The 26,492-nt window shown below is 35.6% G+C and overlaps 1 protein-coding gene across 5 annotated transcripts in view; it reads left to right on the forward strand.

The window, feature by feature from the left end:
• Positions 1-6,232: 6,232 nt before the first annotated feature.
• Positions 6,233-26,492, forward strand: part of LOC132198232 (sodium-dependent nutrient amino acid transporter 1) — a 35,718-nt gene continuing 15,458 nt past the window's right edge. For 3 of the 5 annotated variants that reach the window (XM_059622133.1, XM_059622132.1, XM_059622131.1), the window contains exons 1-2: positions 6,233-6,398; positions 14,520-14,559. In XM_059622133.1, the coding sequence (XP_059478116.1) occupies positions 14,527-14,559 (33 nt within the window). In that variant the 5' untranslated portion in view covers positions 6,233-6,398; positions 14,520-14,526. Of the gene's footprint in view, positions 6,399-14,300; positions 14,434-14,519; positions 14,560-26,492 lie in introns of those variants that run through there. The other 2 variants (XM_059622134.1, XM_059622135.1) reach the window with 2 other exon arrangements.

Raw genomic sequence — 26,492 nt, forward strand, 5'->3', positions numbered from 1 at the left:
CTGAAGATTTTTTGATCGTGTGAATTTAAGATCTGGTAATTTCTAGTATTTTCTGCAAACCCTCCTTATCTCGAGTCTCAATCTCCAAATTTCGCGAAGCCGTCACTTGGCTCACCTCGGCAATAAGAGAGAGCAGATCAAAACTCCAGCTGGCTGGGGATTTCCAAGTCTGCAACGAATCCTACCCAACCAGGTTATTCGGTGTGCTGCGATCACGCGCGAAGAACGTGCGATCAAGCCACCCATCCAATGAAAATTATTTATATTAATAATCATGCTACACGCATCTGAAGTCCAATCACAAATAGGTACATTAGGCTGGACTAATGATCCGTTTTAGCTTTTTTTTTCTTCTGTAGCTAGAGTGCGAAAAAAAATTTCTTGCCGTAAAATTTATTTATTGCACAGACCTCTATTTAAACCGGCAAGTCCATTGCCTGGAAAGCCCCAACAACATGATACATCAAGTGAGATCGCAGCAACATGAGATATTTAAAACATATCTACGGGGCTTTTGCCAGTTGCTATGCTAAGTTTTCCTTAACGAATTTTAAACTCGCACGCAGTAAAAAAGGAATTCCTTTTTAAAACATTACATTTTTAAATAATCTAAAAATATAACTGCAAGTTCTTTTGCAATGCATATTTCAAAGATTTTTGCGAGAAAGTTGCATAAGTGTTTAAAAATGATAATATTACATCAAATTTGAAAATTAACAAGTATTGATTTAAATGATAAGGTCAGCGCTGGAAGGCATTTTTTTACACATTTAATCCTCGCAAATCCTAAGGCGAGATTGAAGGTCTAGACTATGTAAAGAAGGTTTAAGACCTGTTCATTGTCAGACAAATGAATGATCTTCTGCAAAGTGCGCATGAATTAAAAGATTAAATAGTTTAGATATCTCATTGGGTCGTAAATAAAGAGGAATTATTTAGGATCATCAACGTGGTACTGACAAAAAGATTAAAAATGTCTAAATAATTAAATAGGATTATAAAAATTGCTTGTTTTCATTCATTATAATTACGCAAACTCACTTGTGTGCACGCAACGGAGTAAACATCTGGCAACTTTTTTTTAATATCCTCTCACGTTAGCATTAATTATTTACCCTGTTTTTAAAATAATTCAAACCAAACCGGATTGAACCGACCATAGGAAGCTAAAGTCTTAATATTGCCGGTTTAATCATATATGATCCGTTCAGGCTGTTCACTTTGGATCGAGCTGTGGGGCTCAGACTGCGTGGCTCTGCGCCGAAGATTTCCCTTTAACTTGCTGCCGCATTTAGTTATTCAGCTCACGATACGAGCACACACACCTTTCGTAGAGCAGCTAAATCGAGGCCCATGTGACTTTTCAGTTATTTGCTCTTTGTGCAACATCAAAGGTGGCTTTATATATTATGTGAGCTAGAGTTTTTTATTTGCTACGGAAAGAAATTACGACAAAGTAAATTTTTAAAGAATTACAAGAAATTAAGTTTTAAATAATTAAATGATGGTCTGGAGTTTATTTTCAGAATTTTGGGTCAGGTTCATTGAGAATTTTGAGGCGCAATTTTTTTTTCCTTCGAGAAACAATTGCCAATTGATAACGATTCCTAGAAAATATTTTCATTGTAATGTAGATTAACTACTTAAGGCTTCTTTAGGGTGGATTAAATTCCCTCTTATTTTGATGACAAATACAATATACGCACGAAATGCTCACAGATAAGAAAATGGCTGCTTTTTTCCAATAACAGATTCCTTGATCGTTAAGCGATTGTAGTAATAAAGCCGTTTTCTCATTATGAAAAATTTTTCTCTAAAACTGTGCTCATTTTTACTCTTTTTTTTTTAAGGTTCATGAGAGGCAAATTATTTATTTTGAGCAAAGAATCAATGAATGCCTCAGTTCTCTCTCTCTCCCTGGATGTCTATTTCCATGCATTAACAATGAGGTCAACATATGAGATTCGAGGCTCACACTCTCCGCTTGAAAAATTAATGCAATCAGAGTCGGCCTGCGCGTGGAAAAAATAATGCTGGCATAGAAAACAATGGTCGCCCATAAAGGCTATAAATCTCGCACTTTAGAGGCTCTAAAAGTCACGTCTCGCTTTTCCATTTGTCGAAATCTTTCTGCATGCATTGTGCGCGCCTTGTAACTAGGAGGAAAATAATTGAATATTCAGTTCAGCCTTGGCGATCGATGCGCTCAGAGGAAGAAAATTATTAAAAATGTAAGGAGAGAAGGAGCAAATCATTGGCTCGTCAAATTGGCCAAAAGAGGTAATTTATTCGCAATGGAAAGGGAAAACAAAGAGAAGCTGGTAAAACACCAAGCTAATTCCAGTGATTTGCTTTTTAATATGTACGCACCTTGACGGTTGGACGGTTACATGTTACAAAAGGCTTAACGGCCTTTGGCACTTTCGCCCAACTCGCATCATACCCACCAGCCTTTGTTTGTTGTTTGGCATTGGCGATAAAATAGCCAACTGGCCTAATTAACCACTTTATTTGCTTATCGGCCCGACACTTATTAATTTGTTTGCTCGATCGAAAATTCGCGTGCCCATATCCATCAGTTGGCACACGCGGCGCGCGGGAAAATGCTTTCGGAACGCATGATTAATTAGCGATACGGTGAATAATTGGTGACGCGTTGCAGTGGGCGATCGTGTGACAATTCCGACCCATCAGTTCATGACGGACGCTGCCTTTTTATTCATATTTTTGGAAAATGATGATGGACTTTATTTTCACGCAGATTCACAGAGAGCGAATAATTCATTCACAAAGAGCTTTTGTGATTTTGTTTGGACAAAAAAAGAAGGGCTGATTAGTTGGGAAATGGATTTGTTTTGTTTTAATTAAACCTGCGGGTTCGTTTTTTTTTTTGCCAAACCAAAAGCGGAAAAGTGTATTTAAATTTGTCAACCAGCATGACGTGTGAAAGTAAACTATCTAAAATTGTTTTGTTGTTGGTTAAATACATTTTTAATTACATAATGTACTGTTATAAACTGGTAATAAAACAATTTTTCTTAGACATACTGAAACAAAGGGCATAAAAATATTTTAAATTTATTTCATTACCTTGCATATTAATATTTTACTTAGAAAATATTGATGATAAATAATAGCAAATTATTTATGACTAACAAAAAATTGGCAAAATCGGAAAGAACAATATGTAGATTTCATGAAGCTCTCTATAAATTACATCCTCTAATGATGACTGAAATTTTCCTTGGTCTTTCGTCTATAAAAGCTAAAAGCTATATTTTTGTATTTTCTAGTGGAAGCCTTATCTCTCAAATATGGGTTTATCTCTTATCGTTTATATTTTATAGGAACGACAAAAATTCAAAGCAATAAATTATTAGCACACTCCCTTTTCTTACGAAAGCACTATTTTGTAATTATTTCATTTAATTTAAATTAAAATGTCTTAGCTCAAAAGTTTCACATTGGCAATTTAAAGCAACCAAAGCAAATTTAGATAAATTATACAGTGTTTTAAGCTGTCTGCTGTTCGCAAGAGAGAGAGAAACCTGCGTCGCACACTCCGGCGGTTGGCTTATCTTTTTCTTCCTCTGCGTCTCTTCTCGTCCTGCAGCTGAAATGTGTCGAATGGGAGTCACGTTCCTCTTTACGTTAGCAACTGATTTTCTTCCTTGTTTCCTTTGGTTTTTCGCACAAGGAAAACGACCGGGTTTATATGTGAAGGGAAGCCCGAAAAGTAGCAGTGCGCACGCCAACATAAAGAAAGGATGAAGTTACCTGTGCAGTGTGCCAGGGCCAAACGTAATGATATGTGGGGGCTTCAGACGTATACAGACATGCAGTGTATGCCGACAGGTTTCATCGCTGATGACGCACACACACAATACGTTAGTAAAATTTTTTCATGAGATGATTGTGTTCTAAAAATAAATTCTTATTTTATAGATCAACAGAATGAAATGAAAATTCTTTAATAAGGATTTATGTAGATAAACCAGTATATTTTTCAATGGCTTTAAAATTAAAATAAAATCAGTAGGAGATGAGTTATGCTGAGCGGTTTTTATGAATTAAAAATTTTAAATTATCTTACGCAACACATTTCTCAATTTTGGTCTCATGAATTTTTATAATAAGATTAAAAATTAATGAAAATTGAGATTGATTCAGATAATTATTATCATTTAAATGTTTTTTCACTTTTTACAGTGAAGTTATTATCAATAGAATATTATTAATTCTCTTGCAGCAATAATCAGAAATTGATAATTTATGACAGATTACAGAATATGCATTGTAAAATTGTATGATTGCTCATTAAAAACAAAATTGTTTGAACAAACTGGATGTATAACACTTTTGCTTAAGATATTCTTGCAAGAGCACTTTAAACGATGATTCAGTCAGATAAATAAGGAAAGAATTAGATCAATGATGCAAAGCAAACAAAAAAGCTGTAAAACACCATTCTTAGAGGAAGGGATGCTAATAAAGTGAGAAGCAACGTTGTGCAGGACAAGCTGGTAGTTAAATATGCAAGTATAAATGAGAATGCATAGGTAGGTCATGTGTTTGCGGAGAGCCAACAAAGAAAAGCAGAGACTCTGCGCTTCTTTTCTTATCTTCTTCTGCGCTGCGAAACCGCAGCTTTGCTGCGCGAACAATCGTATTGTTTGAGAAAAAAGTCGGTTTTATGAGAATTATACGTTACGTCCTTACGACTGCGCACCCAGTCAGAGATAAAATTGAAGGTGATTGCATAATTGTAATTGAACTTGGCGCAGCGATTCGCTAAAGTGACTGTGAACTTTAATTTATGCACCGTGGCGTGACCTTTCGCATTGTTCCCAAATACACGTGTGCAAAAATTTAAACCGTGATTAAATATTTGTTGCTCTTCCGCTCATTCTGCGGACTCTTTTCGGGCTTCCTTGTTTGTCATAAATAATTAAAAAAATGAACTGGCTATGTTTATAGTTCAATATTTAGTTTCCTCACTTTTGCAAGTTAGCTTCAGTGGGAAAAGAAAAGAAAAATTACTCCTGTATTATATGCTAATAAATATGATTGAACTGGGCAAGAAGCTGCTGTCAAATCAGTGTATTAAATTTTTCAGCGTGAAATAAAGTTTGAAAAAGATACCTAACCAAAAATTTGAAAGGAAGTTTGTAGTTTGTTTTTATATCAACAAACGTTTAGCAGGAAACGGCAGTGACCGAGGGAAGACCTGCGTGTATTAGAAAATAAAAATGGGCTAGTTTTCGGCCAAAGAACTGCCATGCAGCAAACCAAGGAAGCGGCTCTTGCGGTAGCTGGAGGGAAACACGAATGCAAATAAAATTTCACGCCAAAGCTGTCGCTTACGTATTACGAATACAAAGTGGTATGATATGCGGATGGGAATTTCGAAAACATTTTAATTAAAAATTATTGTCTCCATTTACTTTTATAATTAAATTGTGGAATGTAAGTGGATATAATAAAATTAAATACTTTTTAGAGCAAAGAGACCTATTAAAATTGATGTATTTTTGATTAGACTCTACGGGAAATAATTTTTGCTTAGTTATGGAAAAATTTGTTTAAAAAATCTGAAGATTTAAAAAATATTGGGGGATTTTTTTAATTATTTGTCCTCCCAGGATAGAATAAAGAATAAAAATGGTTATCGCGGGAGGACTACTGAATAGAATCTCCTCTAGTACATTCTTTTAAGCCATTTTATTCCTTCTTAAAAATATAAAATAAGTACATAATTTCAATTAAATTGAGACAAATTGTTTTGTTTTTTTTGTTAACAAAAAACTTCCCGCAAGATGGCTTCAGTAAATTATCAAGCTGATTTATGTATCAATTATAACTACTAGGAAAAAAATTAATATCTATTTAATATGTAACAGGAAAATTTTCAGTTATTCATCCATCACTCATGCAAGACTGACTTCTGGTCTGAATCTATAATTTTTGTGACTAATTGGGATTTGAAAACAAAAATTCATATATAAAATTCGTGCTGTCTCTAATTTGAACTTGCGTCATTTCCTTTAGGAAGGTTTAACGAACTATTATTAATTTTTATTCTCTGCTATAGTGAATCAAACATAAGGCTTTTCTAGTGGAATATTCTGAAATTGGGTGTAGAGGCGTGTGCTTTTTGAGTCAGCCAGAGCGTGTTTTCGTGCGAGCGGCGTGGAAGGGGGACCCTGTGCAGGTTATATAGTCGCGCGAGAAGTGCACAAAAAGTACACTATTCCTTCGATTGTCCCACCGATTGGCCGGTGCTGCACTTGGAGGAGAACAAATTATAAGTTAGCCTAGTGCATTTTGTGAAATATAAAGTGAAAGTTCGAGTGCTTGTTGACTTGTGTCCAGCTTCTCGCTGCATTCAGCTGCAAACTGTGAGTAAAAATATTAAAGATAATTTATTATGTGTATGCTAGTTCCCCACATTCTTTTTCAAGTCGCTTACGAACGGTGCATGTTTATGATGATAGAGGATTTTTTGCTAGAATTAGAAGAGGCGCAGACACGTTGAGAGTTCAATGACTGCGAAAAGGGTCGATGTAGGCCAGGTCTCATTTAATTGGCGTAATTATCCTGTCAAGTTTTACTTACTTAATGCTAATGTATTTAGCCATCAACGGCAACAGGCTTTCCAGCAGTGATAATGTAAAATCGTTTCTAAAATATTAGAAAGAGAAAGATTAAACGGAGAAATTTTTGAGAAGGATTCTTATTTTAAACTCGAATGAGTGTGCAAATTTGCAAACTTGCAAAATAACGAATAAAAATTAATGCATTTGAAGCATTTCAATTTGGATAACATTTTTTTCCAGATATTTACTAAATTTATAAAATAAAATTTGAACGTTCATAATTTTCTTTTCATTTTTCTGCTACTCATAATAATTTATCACTGCATTATTTATTTGAATTATTTGTGGCAGTGGCTCATATTATTTTTGCTTTCTAATGCTGATACTGAAAGATTGAATGCCGCGGACCACTTGAGAGAAGAAATTGAACGCTTCCTTTCTCTTAATGCAACTTCTGTTTTACCGCACAGAGTCATTTCCATACATTATAAATAATGAAATCGGTTGGCACGCATACATTAAGATGCGGCGGTGTTAAGTTTCCTCATATTGGAGTAGGTCATCAATAAAAACAAATAAAAAACACAGCAGCCGAGCGATGAGAAAAGCTATGTTTCACTCTCTCACAAGTTAACTGAGCAACACAGCCGGATCAGTTTCGATTTTGATTCCTGAGCCGCTCGCGGTTAATGACTCCGAATGGACACCCGGTACGCTGACAGTGAGCCTTAAGAAGGTATACACAATATTAATTCATATATGATTCGAATCTAGATTAATTTAAGCTAAAATTTTATTAACGCTTATTAAGCAGTAAAATTTTATTTTTAACTTGTTTAATTGAAATTTTCAAATTTGAATCATTTCAATCCATAAATACATAATTAATTATGTATTAATTATGATTAATAAGAATCGACTTCCTAGTAGTGATATTTTAAAATTATGGTACAAATTAAAACCCCAAGGCCCAGCGTGGGTGCAAATCATCATTAAGTGTTCGTTTCATTGGAACACAAACATCCGTCCCTGTCGCAACTCTCGGCGGTGACAAATTGTAGCGAAATAGTAATTTGCGGCCGCGTTCGCCCATTTGCAGGCAACCAGGCGTTAGAGCGCTTTTTCGCCTGTGCGCTCATGATCTACGCGACCTTCATATGACCTGGCAGGCGAGAGCCTCATGAACTTTAATTGCCCCGACCAATAAAAAGGCATGAGGTGCTTGGTGGTACTCAATCCTTTCAGGAGGCAAAAAATCCTCTATTTCAAAAGAATACGAAAATGATAGGTGGGGTGAGAGACAATCGAGCGTCAATCAGGAAAAACCAGCAAATAATTTTCCTCAATCGTAAAAGGCAGCACTAAAAAGTACGCACACGGCGCTATCTCAGATCGTGACTTTGGATGTCAATTGTTGTACGCATCTGCACATGACGCACAAAAAATATTATGCACACATTGAAAGAAAGATAAAATTTGCGTATGCATGTTCATGGAAGTGTGAAAACATTTATCCTCATATAAAGTGCAATCAAAAAGTCATTCTTTAAATTATGCAGAAAAATAAATATAATATTTTTAAATTATTCTCTTCGCAAACAAATATAAAATAAATTTCTAAGATTTTCAATTAAAAAATTTACTTTCTTCAAGCATATTTAATTTTTTATTTATTTAAAACATCTAGTTTCAGATCGGATGATCTTACCGGAGAAACTTTTCTTCGTTCATTTAATTATAAAAATTTTCACTGTACTGTACATTCCAAAGTGTATTGATAAACTAGGTTAATAGTGATATGTGCATGAAACAATTTAATCGCAATAAAATATTTCCCTTGCAAAATTCGCCAAGAGCAAGCCAATTCCAAACAAATTAGTTCCACGTCGCTTGCGGTCTCTTGCATTTTTTTTACATAGCAAAAATTGAAAAAGACTGCCTCAGGCTGTGTTGTATAAAAGTGCTTCATTTTTGAGTGTGCCTACAACAGTCCTCTAATAATGAAACGTTTCCATTCACGAAAATACTCTGCGGGGCGCAATCTACACAAATATTGCAAAATGCTTAACTGGCCGTGAAATTACTTAATGCAAAATAAAGCGCTTCATGGCGTGCTGAACTGCTTTAACTTTTGACATAATGCTCATGTGACAACTGTACGAAAAAAAATTGTCCCTTGGTTTTGAGATTCTCCCGCACGCTCAAGAGCTACTGTTATTTTTTTATAATCCGCACATTTTGTGGGAAACGGATGCTCATCAAGTTTCATTGTCGCTTTTTGGCATCTCAGTTCCAGGGAAAAATTGCACTTTTCTTTCACACAAATTATAAAAATTCAATGTCATGACCTTTGTTTGATTGTCACACACATGAGCAAACTGAGTTTAATATTTAATTTTGATAAGATTATTTTTCGGCACCACTGAAGAAATTCTTTTTATTTTTATTTAGTAAACATTCACTTTCGTCTGTTTTCAAGATAATTCTTTCATAAAATTTTACACAACCCCTCTGTTTGCGAAAACCATTTTAATGCAAAATCCCTTCTTTCCTTTCCAAAGTCACGTTTTATAAATATTTACGTCTCAATTACGGAACCCCCACTTTGTAACAATTTCAGAGCATTGCACTGAGAGCGTTTTATTATTGTAATTAAAAATTACACAATAGGAAAGGAGCTAGTTAATTTGCATTGCGCACAGGTAGACGATTATTAAGTGACGCACACAATGCTAGAGTCGTCTGCCGCCGAGAATGCTCACGCAATATTATGTGGAATAAAAATTTATTGTGTGTGCGTAAATACACAGCAGTATAATGATGAATTGATAAAGCTGAATTGGGCCACGGTCAACACGGCGGAGCATTGGGCTTCAATGTGCGTGGGCTGATGATTCAGAGACGAGGTGAAACAAAACCATTGTTGAGTTACTCAACAATTAAGTCCTTAATTATAGACCAAGTAAAACTCATAAATTATAATAATCATAACTCTTTTGGTTTATAACATAAAACTTTAAATAAAAAATTGTTGAAAAAAAGGCTGAATTTATTTTTGGTTTGAATGTCTAAAGTGAGTAAATAACTGGATCGCGATTAGATAATTTTTTTTTAAACTTCCTAAAAAGAGACGGAAAAAATTGATAATGTATGACTTATGAGCAACTTATGCCAATATTGTTTATATGCGCTGCTTTTCAAATCAATCAAAGTCATACAGTTAGGTTGGCATATGAATAGTGCAAGTATGCAGGTGAGGTCATGTGTCGGGTGTGTGCCAAGCGCGAGTTTCCAGCAACCTTCTGTAGCATCTCATCTCTGTTGCTTGCTGGCAGATTCCGAAGACTGGTTCTCACTTCTCGGCTCGGTTGCAACGCCCGTGATCAAATTCTGGGGAAACCCAAAGAACTGGCTTTTGGCTTTTGAAATATACGTGTGCTCGCGTTCGAGAGAAAAGTTCTTTGTAAAGTATAAGATCGGTGCGGTTTTACCCGATCTGTTAGCTAGAGGGCAAATGCGAATTATATCGCGGGAGAAATTCGCCATGAGGCCAAAGTAGAAATTGGCGTGTACATTTACGATCTTTTAATTTGATTTGGGATTTCCGAAGGAGATGCGGAAAGCAGGGCAAGCGCACGTTTGATCAAGGTGAAATATTTGCAACCTTAATAAAAATTACAGACTTGCGATCCACGTAATTCCATGCGTTAGAGGGAAATTATTTAGACCAAACAAAAATTCGTGTAGTATTATTATTTATTATTTTGGATAAAAAAATTATGGTAAAAAAATTGATTTTTATTTCCTATGTTCCTAAAATGTCAAGGAGCTTGCAAGTCAAAGTTTAAGTAAAACAAACGGCGTTGGGTCGTGCTAAAAAAAGAAGTGCATAATTTAGCGCGAACCCATCGGTTACCATTGGTATACCAGGAAAACCCTCTGTTAAAAGGTGCAATTAGCTTCATTAAAAGAGCGGCAGCTGATGTCCTTGAGGCCGAAAATAATTTTCTTGAATTTGTATCCTGAGTGAATAAACGTGTGACTTTGAACAAAATACGACCCGGAACTTTCACTTTCATACAAATGAATCAGCTTCGTGCACTTTTTTGCTCCTTTTCTGCGCTGCTCGAGGCGTGTGGTATTTTCTTCTTATTCGCTTCGCCTGCGGTTCTGTCATGTGAAAACGAAGGCTGCATGGCCAGCGTCTCGCCAACTTAAAAGAGACGGCCAGATGAAGACAAGTGTATTATTTGCAGGACTTTTATTCAAACCCTAAGGATAGTTTGAAGAACGCACGAAACAAAAATTGGCGTTGATAATCCTAATTGCTTTTTCACAGAAAGAGTTTTGCGAATTTTTTCCACGAATAATTTTGATAAAAAGGGCACTTTGAATGAGGAAATCAATCATCAGTAATGTCACAGTCTTCCAGGCCATTTGCGTTTCAATACAGCCTATAGTTTTCGCACTAGAGTATTGAAAATTTCCACCTTATTGGTTTCCACGCACTAATCTAGTTTGCCCTACAAACGCCAATTGAGAGTGATATGGAGAGGAGCCAGAAAATATTACACACAGAAATTTTTAAAAGGTGCCCTTGACAGTATTCGCGCGCGCGCGCGCGCGTGTTGTGCTGACATAACATAACTTTTGATAAAAAGCAGGCGAAATAAAGCAGGTCGTTCCCTTCAAATTGACAGATAAGTGATGAGCTGCACTCGCGGATAGTGTTGACAAATTATTGCAATATTTGAATCTAAACGAAAGAGCTGTTTTTGCTTCTCCTAAATTGGAGGAGGGTCATAATAATAAATTTGAGAGAAAAGCAAAATAAAATATTATTAAATTAATATTTTATGTTTCAATATTTTTAAGTAAAGAATTATTCTTTTCTTGATCGTATTTTTTGTGTTATTAATAAATATAAAAGTTTAAAAAAATCAAAAGTTTTTATACAATTTAAAGTAAAAAGATTTCAATTTTGAGAGTAAAAAATGTCTTTTTAGAGAAAAATTGTTGCTCTACAATATAAATTTTTACCGCCAGATAATATCGAAACTAACAATGTGTAATAAAAGTTTGATCAGTTCCACTTGATTTCTTGTAATTTCCATTCGTCACCCAAGGGGCCATCAGCAATTTATTTAAACCTATATTGAGAAGCAGGAAATTTACCTTTCTCTGTAGAAAATGACAACATTCAGCCACTGCCTGACTAATTAATATAGCCACATCAAATTAGTTTACCATGCCATTTATTAAATTCATCAGACCAAAACGCTCTTTTCTAAATGTATGATTAATTGCCATTCACAGGAAGGAAAAAATAATCCCCTTTTATAAATCGACGGAAATGTCCTGGTCTGCACAAATTGCATTCCGAAGTGATTTAATATTCTTTGTGACCAACCAAACCTGTAATGACCAAAGCCCTAGGCTTGCTCGTTGGTGCGGCCGGAATGGCCAATACATCGGGAATTCGAGGCACTTGGGGGATTTGCGAGACAGCCGCCGGGGTCATAATTAGTCGTGGTGCCGAAACGAGCCAAAGATTGCCCCGCCCCGGGTGCTTTCGCCCCATTAATTTGGTTTTCACGGCATAATTGCGGCAGATACTGCACCGCAAAGCTCTCGAAGCGACCGGCCGATGGGCCTCTCTTCTCTCCGCTAATGCATTATGTAGACCAGCGAATGTAATTTGATTGTGTAAGCACTGTGTAATGCGCCCTATATTGGAAATGCCGGTGAACTAATTTGCATACTACAATAAGCCTTTGCACAAACTCAAACGCCCACTTTGGTTCAAAAACTTCATTGTGATCAAAAACAATTTAAATTGTTGTCAAATTAATTGATTTTTATTATCTTTTTTAGACGTAAGACATTAACAGAAATTTTGTGTGAACGAGATTTTTTATTTTGTCACAATGCTTGAAATTACAAATAAATTATCATGATTAATTGGAATTTTTAGAGCTGCCGTTGATTTGTATAAATGATCATTAAATATTTTTCATACGTACATAGAAAAACATGTGTATTAACAGCTTATCTGAACTCCTAGTTCTTCAATATTTTTTTATTAGTGTATTTTCACTCATCTTGGTTTGTTTCAAATCGTTGGTATCAACAGCGTGTGCAGTGAAATTTATGCCATCTTGCCTGAATTTCCAACCACTGCTCATTTGCTCAGCAGCTTTGTGCTGTTTGCATTCAACGTAATTATGGCACGCAGCAAATTTGGCGAGTAAACAGCGGCGAGAGAGAGCGAACAAATTAAAAATATAAAAGCAGGCCCAACATCAAAGCTCTTTGCATATGACCGTGTGTGTAAAATATTGAAATTCATGGGAAAAAAAGCAAAAACCAATAAAAAAAAAATAATAATTTCGACAACTTGTCTAAAAAAATGGGTGGTTCAATTCAAATATAGCCGCTGGCTCTGAATTGCAAATTTAATTTAATGATTACGAAAAGCACCTGTCCGCAACTATCGGTGCTTTTTTCGCCAGAATAATGATGTGTCGCATGTGCAAATACTCTCATTTTCACTGATTGTGAGAGAGCAGACGAGCGGCATAGAGATAACAAAAGGCACATACAATATACGCGGTCCACACTGCTGCGATACACGCGCTCTCCATTTAGAGTACCTTTCTTTTCGTTTCTACCAGCCCTTTATTTTTTCCATTCGTATATACTTCTTGTTTCATTTGAGATGTACTTTCAGTACATGCGCGAACGTGCTATTATGTAAAAAAAAGAAAAAGGGAAAATGGTTCAGACGTCGGCGTAAAATAATGAGAAACGGAGCGTGAAGAATCGCTACGACCTTCGCGGTGCGCAATGCATGTCGCGGTGTTGTCAGTCGCGATTATCCGCCACTTTTTCTCCCTCTGTTGTGCTCTGAATTTTTGCTTGCAACAATTCTGCAGCTTCTGAGAATTGTTCCAGAATTGCTCTTGCTCGTGTGAGTGTGAAATGAGTAAGGAAGATTCAGGAAAATTAAAAAAAAAAGCTGCTTCAGTATAAGTGTTTATATGAAAGTGAGAGTTTAGTCATGACAATAGAAATATTAAAATACATTTTAAATTTTGTAACTTTTTTCTGCACATAAATTATATGATCCAAATTCTCTTTGTGATTAACAAACATTAATAATATGATTAAAATTTTTACAATTCAAGTTGTAGTCTCATTGCATAATATTATTTTAGCCTTTTATAAATATATAATTTGTTTATTTACTTTTTGTTTGTTTATTAAAAATTTGTGTGTTTGTTTATTTCATTGTTTATTTGAAAAGTAGGAACAGACAAAATTATTGCCATTTGAAATTTTTATTTCATTATATCATTAAATAAGTAATTCTTATAATTATTGTATAATTGAAATAATTGTAATATGAAAATGGCGTTAATTACTATGGAAGAATTTTTTTTACAGAAACTATTATATAATTTCTGATAGTCGCTCAACTGTATCCCTACTTGAAACAGCATGTACCAGCATGTTAGAAAATTCTCGAACCGGCTCAAACAATTTTATTGCATTCCCGCCAGGAATTCCCCAAAAATTACACGTATTCAAGAAAAAGATAGAATGTATCTATTTTTATTTTGAGCAGTTTGCAGCAACCGAAAGTCGCGAGCATGTTGCCTCTAAAAATCCCCCACCTGAATCAGTCCCGTTCGTTTTCAAGCACTGCATAGTGCGGTCGTGTATCCTCACCTTCTGCATTTGGTCGGCCAGTCGACGGTGGCGGGCAAACCTTCAGACGCTTGACTCGGTCAGTCCATCAAACATTTCATTCCATGTCTGCGACCTGATCCGCGAGGTTCGCCTGTTCGCTCTCATAAATGATAAATTTATAAACTGTTGAAAAGAAATTTTTGCTCAGTGCGTTGCTCATTTGTGTTGCAGAATCAACATGGGAAAGGACAAATACGATTTGCGACAAGTGGTGAGTACATTTAATTATTTTTTTTTCATACTTTATTTTGATAAAATTTATTTTTATGCATTCGAATTTTCAAGAAAAAACATTCTACTTTGAAGAAATATTCATAAGAATTTACTTTCTCTCGTTCCTTTTCACAACAAAATTATTTAGAGCCCACACACCCGCCATAGTCATATATTTATATTTCCAAAGAAAAGAGGCTCATTGTTAGTCATACCCGGCGCCGTCGCCGCTGATTCAATTTCGATTCGCCCGCAAGCATCGAGGGGTCTGTTTATTTCCTACTCGAGCCGGTTTGTTTCTTCCTCGGCGCGTTTGTTTACAAAAGTTTGTCAGCGCGTATCTCCGAGTTAGGCCTTCGAAGAGCCATCAATCTCTCTTGGTCTATCTTGAGGGTGCAACTCTCTTTTATGATAATCAATAAAAACCACCTGCCAATATTTACTGTGTCTAATAAAATTGCGAAATTGAGGGACTGTGCTTGATAACGTGGATACGCTGGGCGGCGAATAAAACTTTCATCGCAAATTGTAAAATTCCGATCGACTCTCCGAGTGCATGAAGTGAAATCACGTGCTTCTGGCATGTAATTTCAATGTAGAAATGAGGAAAGGTTCGCGATTCTATCTCACTTCTTTTGGCACGATCGATCGATCGCAAACTTGAAGTTCACCCTCACTGGGAAAATGGATATTGCCTCTGAATTCTCCATATTAGCGAAGTGAAATTCACCAGATTTATTTTACATAAAAAGAAAATCCGGAAAAAATATTTCTCTGGAAGATTGCTGGTGAATAGTGGATGCTGAAAAACATAACTCATTCATTGATTGTAATTTAATTGGCATCGACTTGAACAGTTGTTAATGCGTCCATGCGTTTTAATGAAATAGAATAGAATACAATAATTCTCTCCTATTCCATTAAATATTGCATATTTCACTAAACTAGAGGAGCAAAGCTGGGCTTGGCGCTCAATAATCAATAATACATAATAAATTATCCTCTCCTTTTAACTGCGGTAAAGCACCTCTTTTGTAAAGTTAGAAATAGTTCATAAAGTTGGAAATAGATATAAAATAATAATGAGAGGATCGCATGTAACGCCGCTGCAGCATCATGTGGCGCGGAGCTATTGAGACGATGACCTGAATCAGAGTTGCGGCTTGATGAAACAATAATTCACAGTTCAATAAACCCTTTATAGTCATTGAAAAAGTCGCTGACTTTGCTGCCGGCATTAAAAGACCATTCAGCTCTGCACGGCACAGGCATAATATGGAGCAATTTTACCAACCCGGCCTGCCGACAGATCACGGCGAAAAGAAAAAGTATAGCAGTGCGCATGCAGCAGCAGCATTTTGCAGCTTAATTGAGCGAGACACCCCTTTCCTCCGTTACCCGGAAAAGCCATTCACTGGAGACAAAAGCCCTAGTTTGAGCCTGATCAAGCTTAAAAAAATCCTTTCTGCAGAGTTGAAGTAAATGGAAGGGCTGCGACAATTACAAATGATTTTAATGTCGTTCTAAGTTAACTTTAATTAACATTTCGCAAATCTGTGAGAATTCACATCTCTGTGCCGATGGGACATTTTTGCGGTAAACAATGTCGTTCTCAAGGTTTGCGAAATTCTAGGGAACTTACTTTTCGCCGTAGCACTGCCCCTTTTATTGCTCATTACTCCCATACAATGTGTTCTTGCGCAAGAGCTGAGTGAGTGATCCACCTTTGAAATTACTATTGCTCCGTTGAGACGTTTTCTTTATTACCTTTTTTTTTTTCAAATATCTCTGTCGACGCTTGCAGCAACCTTGGGATTTGCTTTTCTTACTTTCAATTATAACCGAGCGCTGCTGTTACTTTACAAATAATCTCGCTTCAGTTGCACTTAAGACTGATGCTGTGCAAAGAGAAGCGATTGCTTTCCATTAGAGTGGAGGTAGAGCAGTATGGAAATCAGGATTGTAAATTAATTAATCATCGTATTATTCACATAGCATTTGGCCGTGGTTGGTGCAGCGTTTTATCACGTTAATGGCATAAATAATAGCATAGATATAAATTTGCCGTTTCACTTTTGATGTAATATAATCACTCCCATATAAAGTAATAATTTGAAACCTTTGAAGTTTTTATTTGTATATGGCAATAAATAATACTACTATTCTATATTTTATACCACATTCATGATCAATCAAATCATAAATAGTCAAGAAATATTTGTGCACATAAAGTGAAAAAATTGTGTAGCTTATATAATATTCTGCAAACAAATCATCAAAAATTTCTTTGATCTAAATTTGAATGTGAACACCGAGAATTAACAATCTCAAACAAAAGTAGATGAAATTATAATCTTTAAGTTTATTGCAAGCTTCACCAGTATAACATTTTCCCACAATTATAAGCTGCACTTCTTGAAAATATCCAGTTCCGCTTGACCTCCAATATTTTGAGGCATTTAATTGGAGATTTCCGAATTTAGGTAAAGTTCAAGTTCATCTGTGAATGATCTAATAGTCTCATTTATATTCTGCAGACATTTTATTGCACCCGAGACCTTGTCAGCTGTTACTTTTATCTGACGATCATCCAAAATTTTGCTCCGGTTCACCTTTAAACAAGCGCCTGTTTAGCGTTTTTTATAAATTAAATGTTCGCAAGATTGTTTAGAGGTCGCGCAGCTTTTACTTACATTAATCTGCCAATGCTATACATACTCAGTCAGCAGTCGAATCAGAGGCGGTATAAAAATTCCGTTGGTCTGCTCGCCTTGACAATGGTTTCACACGCGGCCTTGCCATTAGATATCGCTCGCTTTTTATACACGCATAATTTATTCACGTGCAGTCGGCGCGGTGTTGGCCTGGTAGCAGCGCCGATTAACAAGCCAGTCACATGTGTGCACCTTCGGCATAATAAATTAAAAATGTGATCATGCGTCGATCGGTTGGTATAATGGTAATCGATGAAAAAAAAATGCATGCTGGCAGTGCTTGTAATTCACTCTCGCAATCAGCTGTTGTTTGTTTTTATTGCATATACGCTGATGTTTCCATTCAGTTTTTAAATCGATTTCATCAATGAATTTTTATTTATACTTTACTTGACTGAAGTTAGCGATAGCGATAGCGTTAGCAGCGACGGAAAAAAGCAGGGTGCCAACCTAAGAAATTTGGAGGTTGATTCAAACACAATATTAATATTTTAGGTCAAAACCCACCCTCTCAGTAACAAGTTATGTGGCTTAAAATGTTCCTCTTTGACCCTGTTATCAGTTTCCAATGTAAAAAACCTTTGCATCCCCATACCGGAATTAAATTAAAAAATAAAAGATTTTCACCCTGCACTTTATCCGTGAAAAATAAAAGTTTTCTAAATTCAACTAAAACCCACCCTCTCACGGGGTTCATATTCACCATACTGACGCAAAAAATTACGAGAAACAAGATTTCGAGCTAAAAAACTTTTGCATGTCACCCCTTCATCCCCTATTTTCGAATTTTAAAATTTGAGGGGTGGTTTCGGTCAAAACCCACCCTCTCAGTAACAAGGTATAGTGCTAAAAATGTTGCTCTTTGACCCTGTTATCAGTTTCCAATGTAAAAAACCTTTGCATCCCCATACCGGAATTAAATTAAAAAATAAAAGATTTTCACCCTGCACTGTATCCGTGAAAAATAAAAGTTTTCTAAATTCAACTAAAACCCACCCTCTCACGGGGTTCATATTCACCATACTGACGTAAAAAATTACGAGAAACAAGATTTCGAGCTAAAAAACTTTTGCATGTCACCCCTTCATCCCCTATTTTCGATTTTTAAAATTTGAGGGGTGGTTTCGGTCAAAACCCACCCTCTCAGTAACAAGTTATGTGGCTTAAAATGTTCCTCTTTGACCCTGTTATCAGTTTCCAATGTAAAAAACCTTTGCATCCCCATACCGGAATTAAATTAAAAAATAAAAGATTTTCACCCTGCACTGTATCCGTGAAAAATAAAAGTTTTCTAAATTCAACTAAAACCCACCCTCTCACGGGGTTCATATTCACCATACTGACGTAAAAAATTACGAGAAACAAGATTTCGAGCTAAAAAACTTTTGCATGTCACCCCTTCATCCCCTATTTTCGATTTTTAAAATTTGAGGGGTGGTTTCGGTCAAAACCCACCCTCTCAGTAACAAGGTATAGTGCTAAAAATGTTGCTCTTTGACCCTGTTATCAGTTTCCAATGTAAAAAACCTTTGCATCCCCATACCGGAATTAAATTAAAAAATAAAAGATTTTCACCCTGCACTTTATCCGTGAAAAATAAAAGTTTTCTAAATTCAACTAAAACCCAACCCCTCACGGGGTTCATATTCACCATACTGACGTAAAAAATTACGAGAAACAAGATTTCGAGCTAAAAAACTTTTGCTTGTCACCCCTTCATCCCCTATTTTCGAATTTTAAAATTTGAGGGGTGGTTTCGGTCAAAACCCACCCTCTCAGTAACAAGTTATAATGCTTAAAATGTTCCTCTTTGACCCTGTTATCAGTTTCCAATGTAAAAAACCTTTGCATCCCCATACCGGAATTAAATTAAAAAATAAAAGATTTTCACCCTTCACTGTATCCGTGAAAAATAAAAGTTTTCTAAATTCAACTAAAACCCACCCTCTCACGGGGTTCATATTCACCATACTGACGTAAAAAATTACGAGAAACAAGATTTCGAGCTAAAAAACTTTTGCATGTCACCCCTTCATCCCCTATTTTCGAATTTTAAAATTTGAGGGGTGGTTTCGGTCAAAACCCACCCTCTCAGTAACAAGGTATAGTGCTAAAAATGTTGCTCTTTGACCCTGTTATCAGTTTCCAATGTAAAAAACCTTTGCATCCCCATACCGGAATTAAATTAAAAAATAAAAGATTTTCACCCTGCACTGTATCCGTGAAAAATAAAAGTTTTCTAAATTCAACTAAAACCCACCCTCTCACGGGGTTCATATTCACCATACTGACGTAAAAAATTACGAGAAACAAGATTTCGAGCTAAAAAACTTTTGCATGTCACCCCTTCATCCCCTATTTTCGAATTTTAAAATTTGAGGGGTGGTTTCGGTCAAAACCCACCCTCTCAGTAACAAGGTATAGTGCTAAAAATGTTGCTCTTTGACCCTGTTATCAGTTTCCAATGTAAAAAACCTTTGCATCCCCATACCGGAATTAAATTAAAAAATAAAAGATTTTCACCCTGCACTGTATCCGTGAAAAATAAAAGTTTTCTAAATTCAACTAAAACCCACCCTCTCACGGGGTTCATATTCACCATACTGACGTAAAAAATTACGAGAAACAAGATTTCGAGCTAAAAAACTTTTGCATGTCACCCCTTCATCCCCTATTTTCGATTTTTAAAATTTGAGGGGTGGTTTCGGTCAAAACCCACCCTCTCAGTAACAAGTTATGTGGCTTAAAATGTTCCTCTTTGACCCTGTTATCAGTTTCCAATGTAAAAAACCTTTGCATCCCCATACCGGAATTAAATTAAAAAATAAAAGATTTTCACCCTGCACTGTATCCGTGAAAAATAAAAGTTTTCTAAATTCAACTAAAACCCACCCTCTCACGGGGTTCATATTCACCATACTGACGTAAAAAATTACGAGAAACAAGATTTCGAGCTAAAAAACTTTTGCATGTCACCCCTTCATCCCCTATTTTCGATTTTTAAAATTTGAGGGGTGGTTTCGGTCAAAACCCACCCTCTCAGTAACAATGTATAGTGCTAAAAATGTTGCTCTTTGACCCTGTTATCAGTTTCCAATGTAAAAAACCTTTGCATCCCCATACCGGAATTAAATTAAAAAATAAAAGATTTTCACCCTGCACTTTATCCGTGAAAAATAAAAGTTTTCTAAATTCAACTAAAACCCAACCTCTCACGGGGTTCATATTCACCATACTGACGTAAAAAATTACGAGAAACAAGATTTCGAGCTAAAAAACTTTTGCTTGTCACCCCTTCATCCCCTATTTTCGAATTTTAAAATTTGAGGGGTGGTTTCGGTCAAAACCCACCCTCTCAGTAACAAGTTATAATGCTTAAAATGTTCCTCTTTGACCCTGTTATCAGTTTCCAATGTAAAAAACCTTTGCATCCCCATACCGGAATTAAATTAAAAAATAAAAGATTTTCACCCTTCACTGTATCCGTGAAAAATAAAAGTTTTCTAAATTCAACTAAAACCCACCCTCTCACGGGGTTCATATTCACCATACTGACGTAAAAAATTACGAGAAACAAGATTTCGAGCTAAAAAACTTTTGCATGTCACCCCTTCATCCCCTATTTTCGAATTTTAAAATTTGAGGGGTGGTTTCGGTCAAAACCCACCCTCTCAGTAACAAGTTATGTGGCTTAAAATGTTCCTCTTTGACCCTGTTATCAGTTTCCAATGTAAAAAACCTTTGCATCCCCATACCGGAATTAAATTAAAAAATAAAAGATTTTCACCCTGCACTGTATCCGTGAAAAATAAAAGTTTTCTAAATTCAACTAAAACCCACCCTCTCACGGGGTTCATATTCACCATACTGACGTAAAAAATTACGAGAAACAAGATTTCGAGCTAAAAAACTTTTGCATGTCACCCCTTCATCCCCTATTTTCGAATTTTAAAATTTGAGGGGTGGTTTCGGTCAAAACCCACCCTCTCAGTAACAAGTTATGTGGCTTAAAAAGTTTTTAACATCGGATTCTTCTTTCTCGTCATTTTTTACGTCAGTATTGTGAATTCGAACCCCGTGAGAGGGTGGGTTTTATTTTAATTTAGAAAACTTTTATTTTTCACGGACTAAGTGCAGGGTGAAAATCTTTTATTTTTTAATTTAATTCTGGTATGGGGATGCAAATGTTTTTTACATTTGAATCTGATAACAGGGTCAAAGAGGAACATTTTATGCCACATAACTTGCAGCTGAGAGGGTGGGTTGTGACCGAAACCACCCCTCAAAATTTCAAATTTGAAATAAGGGGATGAAGGGGTGACATGCAAAAGTTTTTAACATCGGATTCTTCTTTCTCGTCATTTTTTACGTCAGTATGGTGAATTCGAACCCCGTGAGAGGGTGGGTTTTATTTAAATTTAGAAATCTTTTATTTTTCACGGACAGAGTAGGGTGAAAATCTTTTATTTTTTAATTTAATTCTGGTATGGGGATGCAAATGCTTTTTACATTTGAATCTGATAACAGGGTCAAAGAGGAACATTTTAAGCCTCATAACTTGTTACTGAGAGGGTGGGTTTTAGTTATATTTAGATAACTTGGCTTTTTCACGGACAATGTGCGGGGTATATAATCTTTTATTTTTTTTTAATTCTGCTATGGGGATGCAAATGTATTTTACATATGAAACTGTTAACAGGGTCAAAGAAGAACATTTTAAGCCACATAACTTGTAGCTGAGAGGGTGGGTTGTGACCGAAACCACCCCTCAAAATTTCAAATTTGAAATTAGGGGATGAAGGGGTGACATGCAAAAGTTTTAAACATTGGATTCTTCTTTCTCGTCATTTTTTACGTCAGTATGGTGAATTCGAACCCCGTGAGAGGGTGGGTTTTATTTTAATTTAGAAAACTTTTATTTTTCACGGACAAAGTGCAGGGTGAAAATCTTTTATTTTTTAATTTAATTCTGGTATGGGGATGCAAATGTTTTTTACATTTGAATCTGATAACAGGGTCAAAGAGGAACATTTTATGCCACATAACTTGCAGCTGAGAGGGTGGGTTGTGACCGAAACCACCCCTCAAAATTTCAAATTTGAAATTAGGGGATGAAGGGGTGACATGCAAAAGTTTTAAACATCGGATTCTTCTTTCTCGTCATTTTTTACGTCAGTATGGTGAATTCGAACCCCGTGAGAGGGTGGGTTTTATTTTAATTTAGAAAACTTTTATTTTTCACGGACAAAGTGCAGGGTGAAAATCTTTTATTTTTTAATTTAATTCTGGTATGGGGATGCAAATGCTTTTTACATTTGAATCTGATAACAGGGTCAAAGAGGAACATTTTAAGCCTCATAACTTGTTACTGAGAGGGTGGGTTTTAGTTATATTTAGATAACTTGGCTTTTTCACGGACAATGTGCGGGGTATATAATCTTTTATTTTTTTTTAATTCTGCTATGGGGATGCAAATGTATTTTACATATGAAACTGTTAACAGGGTCAAAGAAGAACATTTTAAGCCACATAACTTGTAGCTGAGAGGGTGGGTTGTGACCGAAACCACCCCTCAAAATTTCAAATTTGAAATTAGGGGATGAAGGGGTGACATGCAAAAGTTTTAAACATCGGATTCTTCTTTCTCGTCATTTTTTACGTCAGTATGGTGAATTCGAACCCCGTGAGAGGGTGGGTTTTATTTTAATTTAGAAAACTTTTATTTTTCACGGACAAAGTGCAGGGTGAAAATCTTTTATTTTTTAATTTAATTCTGGTATGGGGATGCAAATGTTTTTTACATTTGAATCTGATAACAGGGTCAAAGAGGAACGTTTTATGCCACATAACTTGCAGTTGAGAGGGTGGGTTGTGACCGAAACCACCCCTCAAAATTTCAAATTTGAAATTAGGGGATGAAGGGGTGACATGCAAAAGTTTTAAACATCGGATTCTTCTTTCTCGTCATTTTTTACGTCAGTATGGTGAATTCGAACCCCGTGAGAGGGTGGGTTTTATTTTAATTTAGAAAACTTTTATTTTTCACGGACAAAGTGCAGGGTGAAAATCTTTTATTTTTTAATTTAATTCTGGTATGGGGATGCAAATGCTTTTTACATTTGAATCTGATAACAGGGTCAAAGAGGAACATTTTAAGCCTCATAACTTGTTACTGAGAGGGTGGGTTTTAGTTATATTTAGATAACTTGGCTTTTTCACGGACAATGTGCGGGGTATATAATCTTTTTATTTTTTTTTTAATTCTGCTATGGGGATGCAAATGTTTTTTACATTTGAATCTGATAACAGGGTCAAAGAGGAACGTTTTATGCCACATAACTTGTAGCTGAGAGGGTGGGTTGTGACCGAAACCACCCCTCAAAATTTCAAATTTGAAATTAGGGGATGAAGGGGTGACATGCAAAAGTTTTAAACATCGGATTCTTCTTTCTCGTCATTTTTTACGTCAGTATGGTGAATTCGAACCCCGTGAGAGGGTGGGTTTTATTTTAATTTAGAAAACTTTTATTTTTCACGGACAAAGTGCAGGGTGAAAATCTTTTATTTTTTAATTTAATTCTGGTATGGGGATGCAAATGCTTTTTACATTTGAATCTGATAACATGGTCAAAGAGGAACATTTTAAGCCTCATAACTTGTTACTGAGAGGGTGGGTTTTAGTTGTATTTAGATAACTTGGCTTTTTCACGGACAATGTGCGGGGTATATAATCTTTTTATTTTTTTTTTAATTCTGCTATGGGGATGCAAATGTTTTTTACATTTGAATCTGATAACAGGGTCAAAGAGGAACGTTTTATGCCACATAACTTGTAGCTGAGAGGGTGGGTTGTGACCGAAACCACCCCTCAAAATTTCAAATTTGAAATTAGGGGATGAAGGGGTGACATGCAAAAGTTTTTTAGCTCGAAATCTTCTTTCTCGTCATTTTTTACGTCAGTATGGTGAATTCGAACCCCGTGAGAGGGTGGGTTTTATTTTAATTTAGAAAACTTTTATTTTTCACGGACAAAGTGCAGGGTGAAAATCTTTTATTTTTTAATTTAATGCTGGTATGGGGATGCAAATGTATTTTACATTTGAATCTGATAACAGGGTCAAAGAGGAACATTTTATGCCACATAACTTGCAGCTGAGAGGGTGGGTTGTGACCGAAACCACCCCTCAAAATTTCAAATTTGAAATTAGGGGATGAAGGGGTGACATGCAAAAGTTTTAAACATTGGATTCTTCTTTCTCGTCATTTTTTACGTCAGTATGGTGAATTCGAACCCCGTGAGAGGGTGGGTTTTATTTTAATTTAGAAAACTTTTATTTTTCACGGACAAAGTGCAGGGTGAAAATCTTTTATTTTTTAATTTAATTCTGGTATGGGGATGCAAATGTTTTTTACATTTGAATCTGATAACAGGGTCAAAGAGGAACATTTTATGCCACATAACTTGCAGTTGAGAGGGTGGGTTGTGACCGAAACCACCCCTCAAAATTTCTAATTTGAAATTAGGGGATGAAGGGGTGACATGCAAAATTTTTAAACATTGGATTCTTCTTTTTCGTCATTTTTTACGTCCGTATGGTGAATTGGAACCCCGTGAGAGGGTGGGTTTTATTTTAATTTAGAAAACTTTTATTTTTCACGGACAAAGTGCAGGGTGAAAATCTTTTATTTTTTAATTTAATTCTATTATTGGGATGCAAATGTATTTTACATTTGAAACTGATAACAGGGTCAAAGAGGAACATTTTAAGCCACATAACTTGTTACTGAGAGGGTGGCTTTTAGTTATATTTAGAAAATTTTGATTTTTCACGCTCAAAGTGCATGGTGAAAATATATATATTTTTTTATTTATATCCGGTATGGGAATGCAAACTTTTTTTACAACGGGTACGGATATATGGGTCATTAAGAAACATTTTAAGCCGCCTGCTGCGTTTCAGAGAGGGTGTTTTCACTCTATTTTTATTATTATTGTGTTCATATCAACCACCAATTTTCTTAGGTTGGCACCCTGCTTTTTTCTGTAGCTAGCATCGCTATCGCTATCGCTAACTTCAGTCACGTTATACTTTCAATTTAAAAAAAGAACAGCTTATGAAGTCTGAATATTACAAATATAATAAGTAATTTGCTTTTAATAAGCTTTTTAAATTACAATTCTTGATAATTACATTACATTAAATATGATAAAAATATAATTTTATAATGCTTTTTTTCCTGATGAAATACACAAAAATGTAGCTTGATAAATATACATTGTGTGCAATTTATCTTTAGAGATTTGGTATTGAGCTTTTGCCTGATGGCTTAATGCGCAATGGATTTATTTTCATAAAATAGAAAATCTATATGTCCCTAATTCATGTATTAATCCCGAGGCCAGACTGATTTATGGGCTCTGATTTTGCGCCACAATGACATGCACGGCCGCTAGCGTTTGAATGAATTCATGCAGGCGGTGAATAAGTGACTGGAAATCCAAAATCCATCATAGTCTCCGTCCGACGCACGCAGCAGCCAACGACATCGATTTCGCCAACGAGGGCGACGTTCGTACCCCCCTTTTATGTGCCGTTGTTGTTTATCCCATTAAATGCGCAGAATTAATTAGCGAGCGAGTGTCTGCGATGATAACACACATCATCAGGCAGCGGCGCGCGTAATTAATACAGAGCTTGAACAGATATTTGAGTTAATTGCAACAGCAACGACCGATTGCATAATTTCCAATTTCTATAGACGTAAAACAGGCTTGATTATTTTAGTCAGAGTTTTAAGCCTTTGTCATGAAATCATCATAACTTATATTCGCACTAATTTTATATTATATGATAATAACGATATTTTTTAAATAATTGCAACATATATTGTGCAAACTTTTTCCAGAAAACTCATTATATTGACTTATAATAATTTAAAGAATATACTTTTCAAACCCATGCCGTTGAAGAACACAATTTTAATAGCAATGATGAAAATTCCAAGAATGTTTTTTAACATTTTTCAGGGCTTTGGCGTCACAATTAAATGTATTCAATTTAGGGCTTTCCAAAGTAATCTGTGCGGAATTAACATTAATCGATTTTACATGGATTGAAAATAATTAATAATAACTTTCAAATTAACCATCTTATGTGCCTTAAAAATAAACTCCAAAGCCTTGATTAAAATTTGAAATAAGTCTGAAAATAATTAG

The sequence above is a fragment of the Neocloeon triangulifer genome, unplaced genomic scaffold (genome assembly GCF_031216515.1).
Source record: "Neocloeon triangulifer isolate White Clay Creek 2 clone unplaced genomic scaffold, ASM3121651v1 ptg000012l, whole genome shotgun sequence".
Lineage (NCBI taxonomy): Eukaryota > Metazoa > Arthropoda > Insecta > Ephemeroptera > Baetidae > Neocloeon > Neocloeon triangulifer.